The 16661-nt window shown below is 41.9% G+C and overlaps 1 protein-coding gene across 22 annotated transcripts in view; it reads right to left on the bottom strand.

The window, feature by feature from the left end:
- Positions 1-5544: 5544 nt before the first annotated feature.
- Positions 5545-16661, bottom strand: part of CREM (cAMP responsive element modulator) — a 65622-nt gene continuing 54505 nt past the window's right edge. For 7 of the 22 annotated variants that reach the window (XM_003482828.5, XM_021064984.2, XM_013980294.3 and 4 more), the window contains 3 exons: positions 14788-14823; positions 9898-10054; positions 5545-6708 (listed from right to left, as the gene is read on the bottom strand). In XM_003482828.5, the coding sequence (XP_003482876.1) occupies positions 6564-6708; positions 9898-10054; positions 14788-14823 (338 nt within the window). In that variant the 3' untranslated portion in view covers positions 5545-6563. The remainder of the gene's footprint in view (positions 6709-9897; positions 10055-14787; positions 14824-16661) is intronic. The other 15 variants (XM_005668185.4, XM_084980503.1, XM_084980509.1 and 12 more) reach the window with 3 other exon arrangements.

Here is a 16661-nt window from a genome sequence, read left to right as displayed (position 1 = left end):
GGGTAAGTTTGGCCGCATCATCTTCAACTGCTACCGCCAGACATAAAAAAATGAAGGGACCGCTCTACTGAGATCTTGCCCTGCGTCCGGAGGGGTCGCTGCCAGCTCTCAGACGCCCAGGTTCACGTGGTATTTATTACTGTGCGGACTGCACAGGATGGACGCAGAGCCCAGCCACACACGGCCACACCTGGCCTCAGAGTCTCCCTGTGACTCCAAACCCTCATCATCAAAGACATGAATTAAGCAGCAGGATTAGCAATTATTCAAATAAGCAACAAAACCTCTCCACGCAAATATTCATATAATTTAAACTAGAAAGGCTTTGCCTGCAAGTCCCTATAGCTTTTCCATTTCTTCTATTTTCTTTTTTTTTTTTTAATCTAACAATGTGTTAAGGTACTTGAGAGCCCATCATAGGGTTAGGGGACAGGGTTGTGGTTGGATTTTTAGTTTAATTTTCTAAATTGACAGAAACCAACCCTCTCAGGACCAGATCAACAGAAGGGACAGGTAAGCTTTGCAGTGCCCCCCCAACCCCCATCAGCTCCGACAGGGGACAGTGTCAGGCCCTTCAGTTTAGACCAGACTTCACTCACCAGAAAATCCTTGAGTGGCAAATATGAAAAGAATGGAATCATAATGCTTTTTTTGGAGGGGGGGAGCACGTCTGTGGCACGTGAAGTTCCTGGGCCAAGGACCAAACCCATGCCATGGCTGTAACCAGAGCCACAGTAGTGACAATGCTGGATCCTTAACCTACTGAGCCACCAGGGAACTCCCCATAATGCTTTTTTAAAATGCCTGTTTGATCCCTAAATAGGCTTCATAACAATGGATCTTTTAATTTCTGAGAATAGTCTTCATGCTCAAGCATCTGATTTTGTCAAAGGTACTCAACCAAAGATTCAACAATTCTGATTTTTTTTTCTCCAAGTGTGGCTCACTAAGCCTAGGTGACTTTTAAAGAAAAACCAAAAAAAAAAAAAAAAGCATCCAGAATATAATTCTCTGCTAGTTTTACAAAATTACAAACAATATTTTACCATTCTTTGTATCAGAGGAAGCAAAATAAAACCAAATTTGTTTACTATAAATCAGCATGAACAGTCTTAGTGGGGTGGTGGAAATGCTCTAGATTGTGGTGATGATTGTACAACCAGGAAAACTTGTTCAAAAATCACTGAACTGTACACTTGGACAAATTTTGTGGTATGTGATCTGCATCTCAATAAAGTCACACACCCCAAATCAGCTGCAGTACTACCTATGACCACAGGTGTCACCAAGACAAACACGAGGAGTTTGTCCATAAACTTATTTCCAAGGAAAACATCACCCACCCTGGACTAGCTGAAACCACAGAAATCCCTCTTCCTGGATCTGAGGCTCTTGAAGTCACCCGACACCAGGATCAGGTTATTAGGAACAAGGAAATGCTTTCAAATGTTGGCTTATGCAAATCTACAATGATCGCGGCTGTCCAATCATTTAATCCATGGTAATATACAATTAAGTAAAATCTCATACCGCAATAATTTTCAATAAGGAAACAAGAAATTCAGTCCTATTGGAAACATTAAAATCCTTTAAACTAGTTTTTGGACTAGTTCCCGTCATGGATCAGTGGAAGCAAATCTGACTAGCATCCACGAGAAACAGGTTCAATCCCTGGCCTTGCTCAGTGGGTTAAGGACCCAGCATTGCCATGAGCTGTGGTGTAGTTTGCAGACACAGCTCAAGAATCTCAATTGCTGTGGCTGTGGCATAGGCCAGAGGCTATAGCTCTGATTCGACCCCTATCCTGGGATCTTCCATATGCCTCGGGTATGGCCCTAAAAAAACCAAAAAACTAGTTTTTGGAATAATTATGTGTCACAGTAAACATGCTATATAAACTTTGATTTTTATGGCTATTATATTTTACATTAAAAATGTAAATTTAGGAGTTCTCATTGTGACTCAGTGGGTTAAGAACCTAACCAGTATCCATGAGGATGCTGGTTCGATCCCTGGACTCATTCAGTGGGTTAAGGATCTGGCATGGCCATGGGCTGTGTGTAGGTTGAAGACACAGCTTGGATCTGACATTGCAGTGGTTGTGGTATAGGCTGGCAGCTGCAGCTCCGATTCCACCTGGGAATCCCATATACTGCAGGTACAGCCCTAAAAATAATAATAATAATAATAATAAATTTAAAAGTACTTAAAAATTTTCCATCTAATTACCTTTCAGATAAAAAAGTAATCAATAAACAGTTTTTAAATTACAGTTGATTTACAGTGTTGTGCCAATTCCTGCTGTATAGCCATTTGGCCCAGTCACACATATATACACATTCCCTTTCTTATATTATCTTCCATCATGGTCTGTCCCAAGAGACTGGATACAGTTCCCTGTGAAACTTTTCAAATATCAAGTTAAGGTGGAGGAATCTTCTAAAAGGATGATAGCCTCTCTCATCACTAATTTCGTTCTTTCAGGAACATAAAAACAGTAAGTCAGGTTAAGGGAAGGCCAAGCCTGCGGTGTTCTGAAAACCACAACCATTTCTGGGCAGTGCTTCCTCCTACTTGGCACAGCTACATTAAGACTAAGAAGGGCAGAGACTTGTGAGGTGGAAAATTTACAGTCAGTCACATTTTGAGCTTATTTACAAACAACTGTAAGAGAAGTAACATTTGTCTAAATAAAGTCTTCACATGTCAAAAACTAGGTTACCCAGGTCAGAGAAGACACCCTTGCCTTCATTAAGGCAGTGTGTTGGTTTCATAAATCCTCATATTTATTTATTATTATTATTTTTTTGTCTTTTTTCCTTTTCTAGGGCTGCTCCTACAGCATATGGAGTTTCCCAGGCTACGGGTCGAATCGGAGCTATAGCCGCCGGCCTACACCAGAGCCACAGCAACGTGGGATCCGAGCCGCGTCTGCAACCTACACCACAGCTCACGGCAACGCCAGATCCTTAACCCACTGAGCAAGGGCAGGGACCGAACCCGCAACCTCATGGTTCCTAGTCGGATTCGTCAACCACTGAGCCACGACAGGAACTCCCTCATATTTTTAAAATGTATGTTAGGCCCACAGGACACAGCCTTACAGAACTAAGAAGAGCAGATGGGAGTTCCTGCTGGGGCACAGTGGGGTTGGCAGCATCTCTGCAGCGCCAGGACACAGGTTCAATCCCTGGCCTGGCACAGTGGGTTAAAGGATCTGGTGTTACCGCAGCTGCAGCGTAGGTTGAAACCGTGGCTCTGATCTGATCCTGGCTGGGGACTCCATATGGAGCTCCATATGCTGTGAGGCGGCCAAAAAAAAAAAAAAAAAAAAAAAAAAAAAAAAAAGGAGCATATGTAGAAAAGGGAGAGGCATGGTTGCTGGTGTGAACTGTCCTGCTTCAGGCAAACACAGAGCCCACATGTGGACACACACACACACACACACACACACAGGAGTCCTCTTCCTTTATTTTTCCATTTTGAATGCTTTCACATCAGGAGCTACCTAGCTAAATCTGACCTAGGAACAGTCATCTCTACCTCTGGAGGTTCTGATTTGAAAACCCTTAGGATTTAAAAGAAAAAAAAGTCACAAATGCAGTGGCAGCTCTGGACTCCGTGCATCACTGTTGTACAAGACTCACCATGTTCATGCAGCTTCCAACTTATAGCTTGCTATGTCCACCAGGAGGCAGTAGGCATTATCTGCCGAGGCTGGACAGAAAGCCAGCAGACCATGCTCATCTGGCAGCAAAAGGTTTGGTTCCAGGGACAACTCAGATGAGCCAGAGTCTGGAGTCCTGTGCTGTGGCCAGAGCTCGGCTCCAGCCCCAACTCCCATGGGCTGTTCCCAGCTGCAGCCTTACACTGATGCTTGATCTGGGGCAGCAGACGCCGTCAGCTGCACACACACTCTTCCAAGACCCAGTTTTATTCCACACCCATGGCCATGTGCCCTACAGAAGCCAGGAGTCATCCCAGCCCCAGAGACTGGATCCTCACTAGTAACCCAGAGCTTTTAATTCCAGCCTCCTTGCCAGGCTTTGGGTTACAGGAGGTTAGATGAGAGTCTAGCTGGAGAGACTTTGAGGGAATCTGCTGCTCAGCGTCTTCTGTACAAGTTTCCTCGCCTGTTTAAACCACAGAGGAGAAAGGGGGGATCGGCTACCTGCAAATGCAAGTAATCAGATGCAATCTCCTTCCTCTGAAACCACATTCCCGGTTTACAGAGGGACGACACGCGCAGGGGCGCGCACGCACACTCCTCTGTTAAATGGAACGCGCCCTGGGTGATTCAGCCCCCTGCCTCCCGGGCTCAGGGTCCCTGGGGAGGGGCGCGTGCTCTGGACCCCAGCTGGGAACACCCTCCAGCACCACCTCTCACTTCAAAGTCCGCCTCCTGCCGGAAGTTTATCCGACCCCGCCTGCCTCTCTTCCAGGTTCTAACCTAGCGCACTGACTGCCCGGACTTGCTCACGCCTGGTCTGCCCATCCCCGGGTCTCCCTCTGGTGTCCACACTCTGAGCACACATTTCACGGACCCAGCCGGTAACTGAATGAGGGGAAGAGTGAATGAGGACCGCGTGAGCACGAAGCGCCGCTCTCCTTCACCGCAAGCCTGGGGGTTCCTTTCCTCTCCTCCTCCTTGTGGCCTTTCCTCCTCTTACTCCTCTGCAGAAGAAAAGACAAAAGCTGAGATAGAAGATCCTCGGCGCTCAGCCGCTGAAGAGGGCATAGGTATTTCTCGAAAAGCCCCAAATGGCACGCCTGGCCTTCTGGGGGTGACAGAGTCACCAAGGACGAGGACCGTGTGGTCACCACGATCTCCTGTTTTCTACGGTGACCAGGTCCCCTGCGGAAACCGGGGGTGGGGCCCCTTAATATTAAGGTCAGAAGTTAGAGAAAATACAGCGAGTCTCGCACACAAGAAGCCTTCAACAGGTGTCTCCTGAGTGCAGGAGGTGACAGAGCATTTTATGCTTAAGGGCTCCGGGCTTATCCCTTGAGGTTTTTTATTATAAACATAGGATGAAATGTGAATACCAGTAGTAACTCCATGTAATAAACTCCAACTTCTATACCTGATCTAAGGTAGACCTTCAAGCAATTCTAAAGCTGAAAATACACTCTTGGGTCATTTTAGTTTTTACTTCAAGACTCCTAAGGCCAGAACTCAACAGAGAGGGCTGCCAGCAGGAGCTTTCCAGACCATCTGCAGAAAGGCCTGCTCCATCACAGCAGCTGCATCTCGGACAGCTGCTCTTCTGGGTAAAAGCTCTGGGGCTGTGCTTCCCACGAGACAGCAGAAAAGGGCACTGCAGAGAGCGTGACCCACTGCAGAAATGGGCAGCGAGCTCCAGAGGGTATGCAAATCCAATTCCAACTCTGTTCCCTCGGTGAGGTGTTGCAACGTGTGTCACCTTTCCTCGCGTACTATCAAGCCGACACTAAAAACTTCTGCAAGCCCTTTTATGTTAACACGATGGACTAAAAACTGCAGCCGATGTTCAGATAGTTAAATGAGCACCAAACGCTACCAAGTGTAACCAACATGGTTCTATTAAAAACTCTCTTCAACTATGGCATTCTGGGACAGGAATACAGTATTTTCTTTACAAAGCAACTGATATAAAAATCTGCAAATGCCGTAAGTTCAGTTATAGGCTATTATTTTCACATAGGCATGTCATCAGGTTCTTTCAACTCTTTCTCGCTTTCGACTCTTTCCTGAGGTATTTTTTGTGGTTTACTTTTATTGTACTGCTGGATGCATTCTCTTTGATTGTCCTTTTCTAAAGTGATTTCAAAAGACCTGCAAAAAATTTTATTGCATAGGACACTATTCATGACACACAGATTGGGAACTGCAAATATGTGGCATTGGAACAAGTCTTACAAATATTGCATTTTAAGAATCTGTTACATACATTTTTTTTTTCTTTTTTACAGTTTGTCTCTTTTAAAAAAAACTGAAGTTACAGCTAAGAGTTAACTACGTACAGTGAAGCAGTTTGGGAATGTTAGAGATTAGAAAATATGATGAATGACACAAAGGAAAAAAGCCATCATTCTTGCCGGCTATATGGTGTATTGCCTTCAGAAGCAACTGTACATGTGGGAGTCAGTTCATAGTTAAATATTTCTACTAATCTGTTTTAGGAGAGCAAATGTCTTTCAGGGTTTCCAGTTCCTCTATGAGCTTCTTGTTCTGAACTTCCAGCACTGCAACCCGACTCTCCAGACACTTGACATACTCTTTCTTTCGACGGCGACATTCCTTAGCAGCTTCCCTGCAAGAAAGTAGAAGCAAAAGGGCAAACAAAGCATGTTTCGCACGCTACTGACACCGCGACTGAAGCAAGCCTGGTGACGGGGATCACGGCTGCCTTCCGCATCCTGGAACAACATTCCCAAGTCAACTTCCACACACTAAGCCCAACTGGGTTCCTTAAGAAGGGTCACAAGGGTCCCTTCCACAAGTCCACACGGCAATGAGCAGGACGGCGGCACCTCCTGCCGGGGTTAGAGTTCAGGGCAAACAAGGTCCATGTCAAAGCCAGTTACTCTGCTTTATGGCAATAAAGGTCTTTGAGGGCCTTGAGTTCCTCAATGAGAGTCTTGTTTTGGTTTTCAAGCACAGCCACACGGTTTTCAAGACATTTGACATATTCCTTCTTCTTCCTGCGACACTCCCGGGCGGCTTCCCTGGAACCAACACAAGGCAAATGACTACAGGAACAACCCGTCAGGACCATCCAGAGTGGCTCGTCGACCTCTGCCCCCCAGCGCCACCGCCGGTCAGGCCTCGGGAGGGTCCGGACAGAGCCACACTCGGTTGTAACCAAGCACGTGCCACCTGGTGAGGTTGCCTGAGGAGCGCACACGACGGCAGAGCGAGACAACTCGCCCAGCATTCTGTTCTCTTAGGGCGCATGTCCCATCACAGTGACCAGAAGCTTCTCAGTAACCAGAACAACAGGACCACCACCCCAAGCGGAACTGCTACAAACACATGTACAGATCTTTCCAGGTCTCTTATTTGGGTCCACCAAAAGCCATACCTTCCATCACAGTGAGCTAACTTGATTTAAAAATAAAAAATGATTAGAAAAATGAATCCTTAGAAGCCTGAAATGTCGATGTTGGAGATTTTGACTCTTCAAGACTAAATCAGTACAACAATCATGACTGCAAGCAACAGTTGATCAGCTAGAAAACAATATGGATAACAATAAGCAAATCATGCACAGTTTCAAAAACCAGAACCGAAACAAAAGGGACTCTGCTTCTGACAACTACAGAAGGAAAGAAGGGAGGGTACAGAACACGGGGTCAGAAATTCAGACAATGGCAACCCGGGCACGTGGGACGCCACAGCAGAAATCAGGGAAAGGATGTTACGAGACACACATCCGCTAACCGATTCCTGGGATTTAAAGCATTGCAGATGCGCCCCAAGAAAGCCCAGACCAGCAGCCAAAGCAGCACACACGAATAAACAGATGAGCCAAGTTAGTCATCTCCACGCATAACCCCGCCCAAACCAACAGATACAGACATTTGCTCTTGCTCCTTTTTTGGGGGGTGGGGTGGGTGAGAGGGGGGGTGGTAACTGCACGGTTTAACTCCTCTGTAGAATATACCCTCTGATAACAGCTTTATTTTGGAGTATACCCTTGACAATAACTGCCTTTGGGCTACTCATCACAGCAAAAAGCCTGCATTGCAATAGATAACTTAAACATACATCAACAAAGGTGTGCTGAATGCTCTAACTCTGAACCAGGAGGGACATGTGCACCACATCTGGCCCGTTCTGCTTTATTTTTAGGATAGCTCACCCTCACTAACAGCTGGTTATCAGTGTTTTCTCTGCAGAGGAGAGGTCTTGAAATCCCAATGAACTGCAGGAAAAGCTCAAGCCCTGCTTCCCAGCCGAGAACAATGCCGTCACCCTGTAAACTCACAAGGTTCTCCGACTTCTCCACCGGGGCTCAGAAAAATTGACAGTGTAAAAGTGAACCGAGTCTGATTTAAAAAGATGAACTCAATGTCAATGATGCGTGGGGCAAAGTCAAGAATAAATCCAAGTACATGTAAACATTTGTCAGTTTGGGAATGTAATTCAGCTCTTCTACAGAGGAACTAAAACACCGAAGGTTTCATGATGGAATCATTCTATTAAATTCTAGATCTGGAAGGAAGACAGTCTCTTTACACAACAGGTTAACCATTAAACAAAGTTTTAAATATTGAAGAGCAGTGTGGCGGGATGTCTAATTTTTAAAATCTTATTTACCAAGCTGTACTATTTACTGTAAATACCCAGACTCCATATTTCATGTGCCTGCCTGCAAGTCACGAGTCAAAATGCTCTAAGCACAGAGCTCTGGACGGTCACATTCCTAAGGAGGACTGAGCGATGGAAAACACCTGTTTCTTCTATTAATAGTGAGCTCGGTCTTCAGGGCTTGCATGGGTCTGGATGCCTCCTTAGCATGGGGAGGAAATACACAGCAAAGTGGAAAAGCTGAGCAGGTTGGTAGAGAAATAAAGGCTGTTGCTGGGTCGGAGAAATACACTTCAGTATCTATTATGAATGCCAGCCAAATAATTTATTCCTTCCAAAAAGAGAACGCATGAGAGGTCTTTCACGTTAATGAATAAATCCAACACACTCTCTGGGAAGCTAAATCTGCAGCTGACCCCGCTGTGTCTCCAAGGTGACTCCTGTGTGGCACAGTGTGGCCTCTGGGTAAAGACGGCCTGCTTCTAGTTCCAGGCTCTGTCCAGTTTGGGCTGCGTGATCTTAATCAGCTTGTTACCTGACCTCTCTGAGCCTCAGTTCCTCCTCTGTGAAGTAAGGAGAATAACCAGACCTGTTCTCATGTGCAAGTCACGTGCAAGCTAAAGAAATGGAAGCCACAATCGCTGAAAACCGGCTCAACAGACACTGAGCGATCTAGTAGCCATTTATCATCTGCTTCTCTCTTGCTCTGCTCTGAAACTGAAATCTGGAAGCTAACATAGACCCTTCTCAGAATCCCATGCAGCTAGGGATTCTCTTAGCTATTTCTAGCCAATGAAATGTGTGAGAAAATGAGACAGGGAACCAGAAGTGTACGTGCCGTAGGAGGTGTCTCTCTCTCTGTGCCGGGGCTGCGGGTAATTTTATTTCTTCCTCTTGCTTTGTATTGGTACTCAGCCAGAATTTTTCAGACTAGATATGGAAAATTTTGTTTTTTTCTCAGTATAATAGAGAAAAAACAAAGTTACAAAACAGATAAAACTACATGTAATGGACATAGAAAAATCTAAACTCACCTCCAATTTATTCTGCTTAAAAGAAGCTAAAAAATTATACTTATCAGGAGTTCCCACTGTGGCTCAGTGGGTTAAGAATCCAATTGCAGTGACTGGGGTCTCTGCAGAGGTGCAGGTTTGATCCTGGCCGGGCCTAGGGAGTTAAAGGATCCAGCACTGCCATAAATATGGCCAGGATTCAATCCCTGGACTGGGAACTTCCATATACCACGAATGTGGCCATAAAATAAAATTTTAAAAAACTACACTTATCACCTACTTCACAAAGCAAATACCGAGTACAAAATGAATATTTGTAATAAAGTCCTTCCATTATCATTAAAAAAATTAATGTACCTTTTAGACATTAGCCTAAAATGTATAAGGATATACCTCCTGCTGATAAAGTAGTTTCATGGCTGAAACTCTGATTAGAAGACTACCAGCAGCACACACAAAGCACAAACCCACACAAAATGCCACAAAACACAAAACTTGGGAGAAATAGCTGAGGATAAGCAGTTTTTAAAAAGCCCCACGATAATAAATTATAACCCCTAAGTGGTTGCGGTTTCTCACGAAATGTCTTACCTGTTTTTCATTAGCCTCAGCTCTCGTTTGCGTGTTGCCTCCTCTGCTAGTTGCTGGGGGCTGTGCAGGCTTCCCGGAGAGGCAGCCATCACCACTCCCTGAGGCAAAGCAGTAGTCGGAGCTCGGATCTGATAAGTCGGCATGTCACCAGTGGCAGCTGCAATGAAATAAAATACCACAAGTTATTTAAACAATTTACCACTTGATATTTTATATAAAATTGATCTGGAAATAACATACTTCTTTTTACATGTCATAAGAGATGAGGTTGCTAATGTTTAAGATGATTATTCTGAACATTATAGAAATCTTAGGTATTAAAGATCCCTTCAGCATTTGGAACAACGATTCTCAGCATGCTTTACACATTTCATAAAAAAATGTCCTAATGCATTTTAGAAAGGTTTTTATCAAAGGCTAAAGTAGAGAGGCTTTTCAACCCTTAGTTCATTTAGCCTAATATCAGTGGTGGGCTGATAAATGTTTAACCACCAGCTCTCTAGGGGGAAAAAAGCCCTGGTCTGTAGTGTCTATGGATTCCCATGATGTAAATACTTTCACTATGGCCAATTTCAAGCTACCAGTGTGACTTCACTGAATGTAGAGTTGGAAAGACATAACACAGTAAGTACCACACCATTCAGATAAAGTAGATGTAAATAACCTCAAGAATGTAAATGAAATTATTGGGAGGGTGGGTTTTATATATTTATTAATATTATTTTAATGTAATTTTTATTAAATATGTGTATATGTGTGTGTATATATACATATATAGTTATTAATAATGGCTGTTTTTGCAACCCATTCATAAAAATCCTGAAAATTTAATAATTGACTTCAGCAAACTAGTACGAGCTGGCCCTAGAACACCACTGCAGACGTTTTGAATTAATCAGAACATCTCCGTCCTCTGAATATCCCAGTTAAGAGATTTGCCTGACCCTATATCATGCCTGAAGCAGTTCCTGAATGTCTTTGTATAAGTCTAAGTCTTATTAACAGATGACGACTGAGGAACTACAAGGAAAATACTAGCTGTGTATTTTTAGCTTTAAACCAAGAACAACATAAGAAACAGGGAAGCTCTACTTAAAAATGGTCTCTCCAGGGAGGGATCATTTTGATCTTTCTTACATTTCTTAGGATAATATTACATTTCTAAGCCTTTGTTTTTCTGTTTTGTTTTGGCTGCACCCAAGGTCTAAAGGAGTTCCGGGGCCAGGGATTGAACCTGAGCCACAGCAACAATCAGAACCGGAGCAGAGACAATGCCTAATCCTTAACCCCCTGAGCTACCAGGGAACTCCTAAGAACTTGTTTGTTTATTTATTTATTTAGTCTTTTTAGGGCAACACCACAGCATATGGAAGTTCTCAAGCTAGAGGTCAAACTGGAGCTACAGCTGCTGGCCTACACTACAGCTCATGGCAATGCCAGATCCTTAACCCACTGAGTGAAGCCAGGGATCGAACCTGCATCCTTATGGATTCTAGTCAGGTTCATTACCTCTGAGCCACAACAGGAACTCCTTAAATAGTTTATTTTTTAAAAACACATTTTCTAATTATAGTATCATCATAGTTAAATGATAATTTAATGTTTATTTAGTATTCAGATTGAATACTAAAAGTAGGACCTCAACGTGTCCTAATTTAGTTTCAAAATTTGTCTTATCTACTGCAATAAACATAGCTTCCTAGAAAGGACAGATGGATTTAAGTGATGAAACATGTTTTTACCACCAACGTTTCAACTTTGAGAACGTCTGGTCCAGAATTAACTTGACATTCTGATGAGATATTATAAAATACATGCTCTCTCAAAGCTAAATGCAAGAAAAAGATTTTTAAAAGTTATCGACTCCTATAAAAATTGACCTGAACACAATGCCAATCAAAATATGAAATGCATCACTGCTCTATTTCATTATGCCCATGGTATAAGAACTGAAATCCTACCCAAAAGGGAAACAAAATCTTTTTCACTTAAACAGAAATATTATCATTGAAAACAGCAAAGCAGTTTAAAAGTTTCAGCAAAAATTGATCTATGTGCTTCTTTGGGGTAAATACCAGGTTTTTTTTCCCTCTAGGGCCATAGGGAAATGAATAAAATATGGCTTTGGGTGAAGACTTTCATAAAACTAACAGAAATACCATTTATAAGGTTTTTCCTTCTATATATATAATTTAATAAACAATGGTGATAAGTAGTATCTGCAACAGACATAAGGATCACCAGCAAAATCTCTATGAATAGGCTTGGGAAAAATGTTAAATTTGTCTCTGTGACTTCTTAAAACTACTGTATACATAAATGTCCTATTATAGGTCATAGAAAATTTTGAAATATTTTGAGCTATTTGAGAAGGTAAGTTTTAAAAATCAGTTTAAACTGTTAACTTGCTAAAAGGCTTTTTAAAAATGTTTGAATGCTATTGCCAGAGGAGCTAGAAGGTGCACAGCACCTAGTGCTCTCGACTTGTCTTTATCCACATCAAGGGAAGGTGGTTATGGGATAATAAACGCTAAACAATGGAACAGCTGGAGACGACAGAGGCTTTCTAAAACTGGAACAATGGCCAGTGACGAAGGAGAAGTTCACGTGTCCACATGTTGACATTTGCAGGCAGCTAGGATGCAGACCTGGGTCTACGGCTGCTCTTGCCAAACACTGCTCACAAGGAGTGCAGTAAAATGAATGGAAAGGTACAGAGGGGTTCCCCGTGCTTGCTCTACTCTTGTGTTCATCTGCTGTCTTCTGTACTACAGAAGATAGAGCAGAATGCTTAAAGGCTATGCAAAAATTAGCTTAAGAGCATCCATTTTTTAAATTTATTTTTTTATTTTTAATTTTTTTAGAAGGAGGAAGAGTTTACTTATTATTTGCAGCATTAAGGAGAATACCAAGATCTTTCCCAAAGCAGTGTCTCCCATTTTTCAAAAAAAAGGACAAGGTGGGGGAGAAGTTCCCATTGTGGTGTAGCGGAAACAAATCCAACTAGCAACCATGAGGCTGTAATCCCCTGGCCTCCGCTCAGTGGGTTAAGGATCTCGCATTGCCATGAGCTGTGGTGCAGGCTGGCAGCTGCAGCTCCGATGTGACCCCTAGCCTGGGAACCTCCATATGCCATGGGTGCAGCCCTAAAAAGAAAAAAAAAAAAAAAAGAAGAAGAAGAAGGAAAAGGGGGGGCGGGCAGAAATACTCTACAGGTGAAAAAATAAAGTTCATTCACCAGTCTTAAAACCAGAAATGGTTCTAAACTTGTGCCAGTTTCCCAAGGTTGAAACTACCTTCTAAGGGCCAAACTTGGTACCACGAAGAATGGCAATTCCAAAGGAAGGAATCTTAAAATATTTTGAGCAACAGCTGAGGGGGAAAATATCACTTTAAAATGATAACTTGGAAAGGAACGATATATTTGGCTCTATTGGTGATAGGATGTTAGCTAACAGACTGAGTTTCATTAGGCTGGGTGTCTTCAGACACGGTTTATATTCATTTTGTCTCCTTCAACAAAAATTAGATTCGAGCTCATTAGTTCAAGCCAGAAATAGGAGTCAGTATAAATGAGGAGGAATTAGCATAAATTTCTGTAATACCCCAAAGAATCTATATAATGGTACATCTCGAATGGTCACTGAATGAGTATCAAAGGATGAATCCCATCTATTTGAATATGATCTTATTAGTAAACATATGAATAAGATATGGGCACAGAGATTCTCTTGTTTTGATGAAATCCAAATGTCATAAAGTTTTGTTTTTGAAACAAGGTACACAGAGTTCCAGTGGATTCAACGGTGATTTAAACCAGTTAGATTACCAAGGATCACAGTTCAAAGAATCCTACTACATTCCTTGATGACATACTCTCATCCCCGTACTCTTCTAAAGGCCAATTCCTGTTCCAGCTACTAAGTAGGTCGAATTATTTTTTATTCCAGAATTTCATTGCACAAAATTATTTCTGAAAATAAATGGGTCATCAGTGGGGGTTTTAAACTCAAGATTTAATAAAGATAAGAAAAAGACATTTATACACTAATTTTATTCTAAGGGGGTAAACTTTAAAGACAAGTCAGGTATGTCTTTTTTACCTTGGTACCTTCTAGAGTCGAGCACAGTCCTTGGCACATAATGGGTGCTTGGTGAGTTTACATGTGCACCACAAAGTAAATGTTTGAACTCCCTAGCTTTTTGCAAAAATCCCACTGTCATTTAGAATATTTAAAATAAGCAGTCTTATTATTATAAGGTTATAATTAGTTATTATAATCATAGCTAAGCTAAATCTTTAACACTAAGCCATGGAAAGCCGTATAAAATGTCATGTATTTATTCAAAGCGGCCTTTCTTGGTAAAAGGCATTCTTTTCTTTTTTCTTTTTTTGGCTTTTTTAGGGTCACACCTGAGGCATATGGAAGTTCCCAAGCTAGGGGTTGAATCGGAGCTGTAGCTGCCAGCCTACACCACAGCCACAGCCACACCAGATCCAAGCTGCATCTGTGACCTACATCACAGCTCAAGGATCCTTAACCCACTGCTCAAGACCTCATGGATACTGGTCAGATACTGCTGAACCACAGTGGGAACTCCCAAAAGGCATTATTTCTTACGTCTTCCCTTAGATACTAGTCATCCAACCTGGCATTTTAGAAGCAGAGAATCTCAAATTATAGTGTGTTTCCAACCATCTAGCTCCTGGCATGAAAAAAAAAACAAAAACAAACTTAGGTTTAGGATAAATATTTCATCAGAAAGAAAATTCCTAGAACTCTCAATTCTGGTCAGTAACTTCATACCTCTCTTTGTAAGCTTTATACACGGTACACAGAAAAAGCATGGGGTTTGGACTCTGGGTCCTAGTCCAGCTCTGCCACTTACCAGCCATGTGACTTGGGGCAAGTTCAGTTTCCTCATCTGTAAAATGGGGATACATGATCTGATTTAATACTCACAATAAACCCTGTAATGTATGTCAAAGTGTCTAGCACAGTGCCTGGCACATGGTAGGCTTTCAGCAAATGTTAGTTCCCTTCCTCTTCCCTTCCTTAAGCTCTGAAAGACAATGTTCCAAATTATGCTTATTCTGTATATTAGTTAAAAGGCATATAACCACCACAAATATATTTTCCCCTGGAGTTTCCCTTCTAACAAACCTGGGTAATAGAATGACTGAAACATATGGCTCTTATTCCTTATGTTTACAAATATGCCTCTTAAAAAACTTTTATAATTTCTACTCTATTTTATGATATCCCCTTAGAGAATAAATGATTAAAAGCTAATATAAAATGTCCTTTTTAATGTGCATGATCATTTAGAAGAGAACCTCGAAGGTGGAGAATCACAAATAAACAAATGATACAATCTCATCAGACTGGTAATAAGAAAACCAAAAACCTCGCCAGTCAAAGAGGTGTTGGTTTCTTCCAGACAAACAAACAAAAAAGAAATGAGAAATAAGAAACGCCTGTCTGGATAGCTTCCAAAATGAAACAATTTATCAACACCCCAAATGATGGTGATTTTACCTGTTTGTTTACTGAGATCTCTATAGCACTGAGCACATTAGCTGAATAAAAACATGTTTATATGTGCAGCTCCTACCTTCATATGTCATTTTGCTATGTGTGGCTAATCCCAAACACCTTGAAATCACGAGCAATGAGGTGACTTAGGAGTAGCACTTGTGACCACAGGCTTCTTCCCCTGGCTCCAGTGATCCACAGACCTCTCTTTTTTTTTGGTCCCCTCTCTCCCCGCCACCACATCAGTACTCATAATGCCCAAAGCAGGCTTGTCCTGCCTGGCATCTCACATTGTCAAAAACTCTCCCTCCTCCACTGCTTCACTTTTTCGAGGAAAACCGAATCCTATGTAAATGTTAACTAAGCACTGAACATTTTCGAATTTGTTACAATTACTATATAACACATAGAACATGGAGAATTAAGCCAGTACACATTTTTTATTTTAAGTTACACGTAAGAGACCTTGCTGAGTTGTTTATTAAGTGAAAATCTTAAAGTAAAAAAAAAAAAAGCCTACGTAAAAGACGAAATTATGCATATTGAAATTTAAAGTTTTATCTAATAAATTGGCCTACGACAGTAATAATAAATATTCTAGAGAAAAATCCATTTTGACAATATGATGCCAACTTTATTTTGCATGTTTTAGAAGCAGTGTATAGTATGCCATTATAACTTAGCTAACAGTAGCATTAATTTATCAGTGGCAGGTGGATTTTGAGGACCAGGGTGATATGGTGTGAACAGAACCAGGCAAGGAGTCGGAAAATCCCAAACTCCTACTTGCTAGCTTTGTGAGCTAGAAGAGCCTTTACCCACTCTGGGCTGTGTTCAGTGATATGCAAATGAGTGTAACAATATCTGGACTGAGTGTCTCAGTGAGAATGCATGGGAAGTATGTGGCTTCCTCCTGAGGACTTTCCTGATCCTTTAACCCACATTCCCAGCTTCCTGTGGGTCTCTGACCATTGGACAGCTTCTTTGATTGCATTCGCCACATTTGTATTTATGCTTATTTGTAAAGTTAAGTGATTTTAAAAAGTTTAAAGTTTGCATAAATGCAAAGTGCCATCATAATTATTTTATTAGGCAATATGTTCACAAAGGCAAATAAAACTGGACAAGACAAAACTATTATCCCAAATTATATTTCATTAGAAAATTTTCAAAAATAGTGGGGAAATAACATAATGGCCATTTCAGTATAACCTTCCACACAGGTTT

This window comes from Sus scrofa, chromosome 10, assembly GCF_054392235.1.
Source record: "Sus scrofa isolate SSC_HxYL_T2T_F1_AM1 chromosome 10, Sscrofa_HxYL_maternal_Yorkshire_Landrace_v2.0, whole genome shotgun sequence".
NCBI classification, from domain to species: domain Eukaryota; kingdom Metazoa; phylum Chordata; class Mammalia; order Artiodactyla; family Suidae; genus Sus; species Sus scrofa.
Note: the sequence above shows the minus strand (reverse complement) of the source record. Positions and strands in the feature narration are given on the sequence as shown.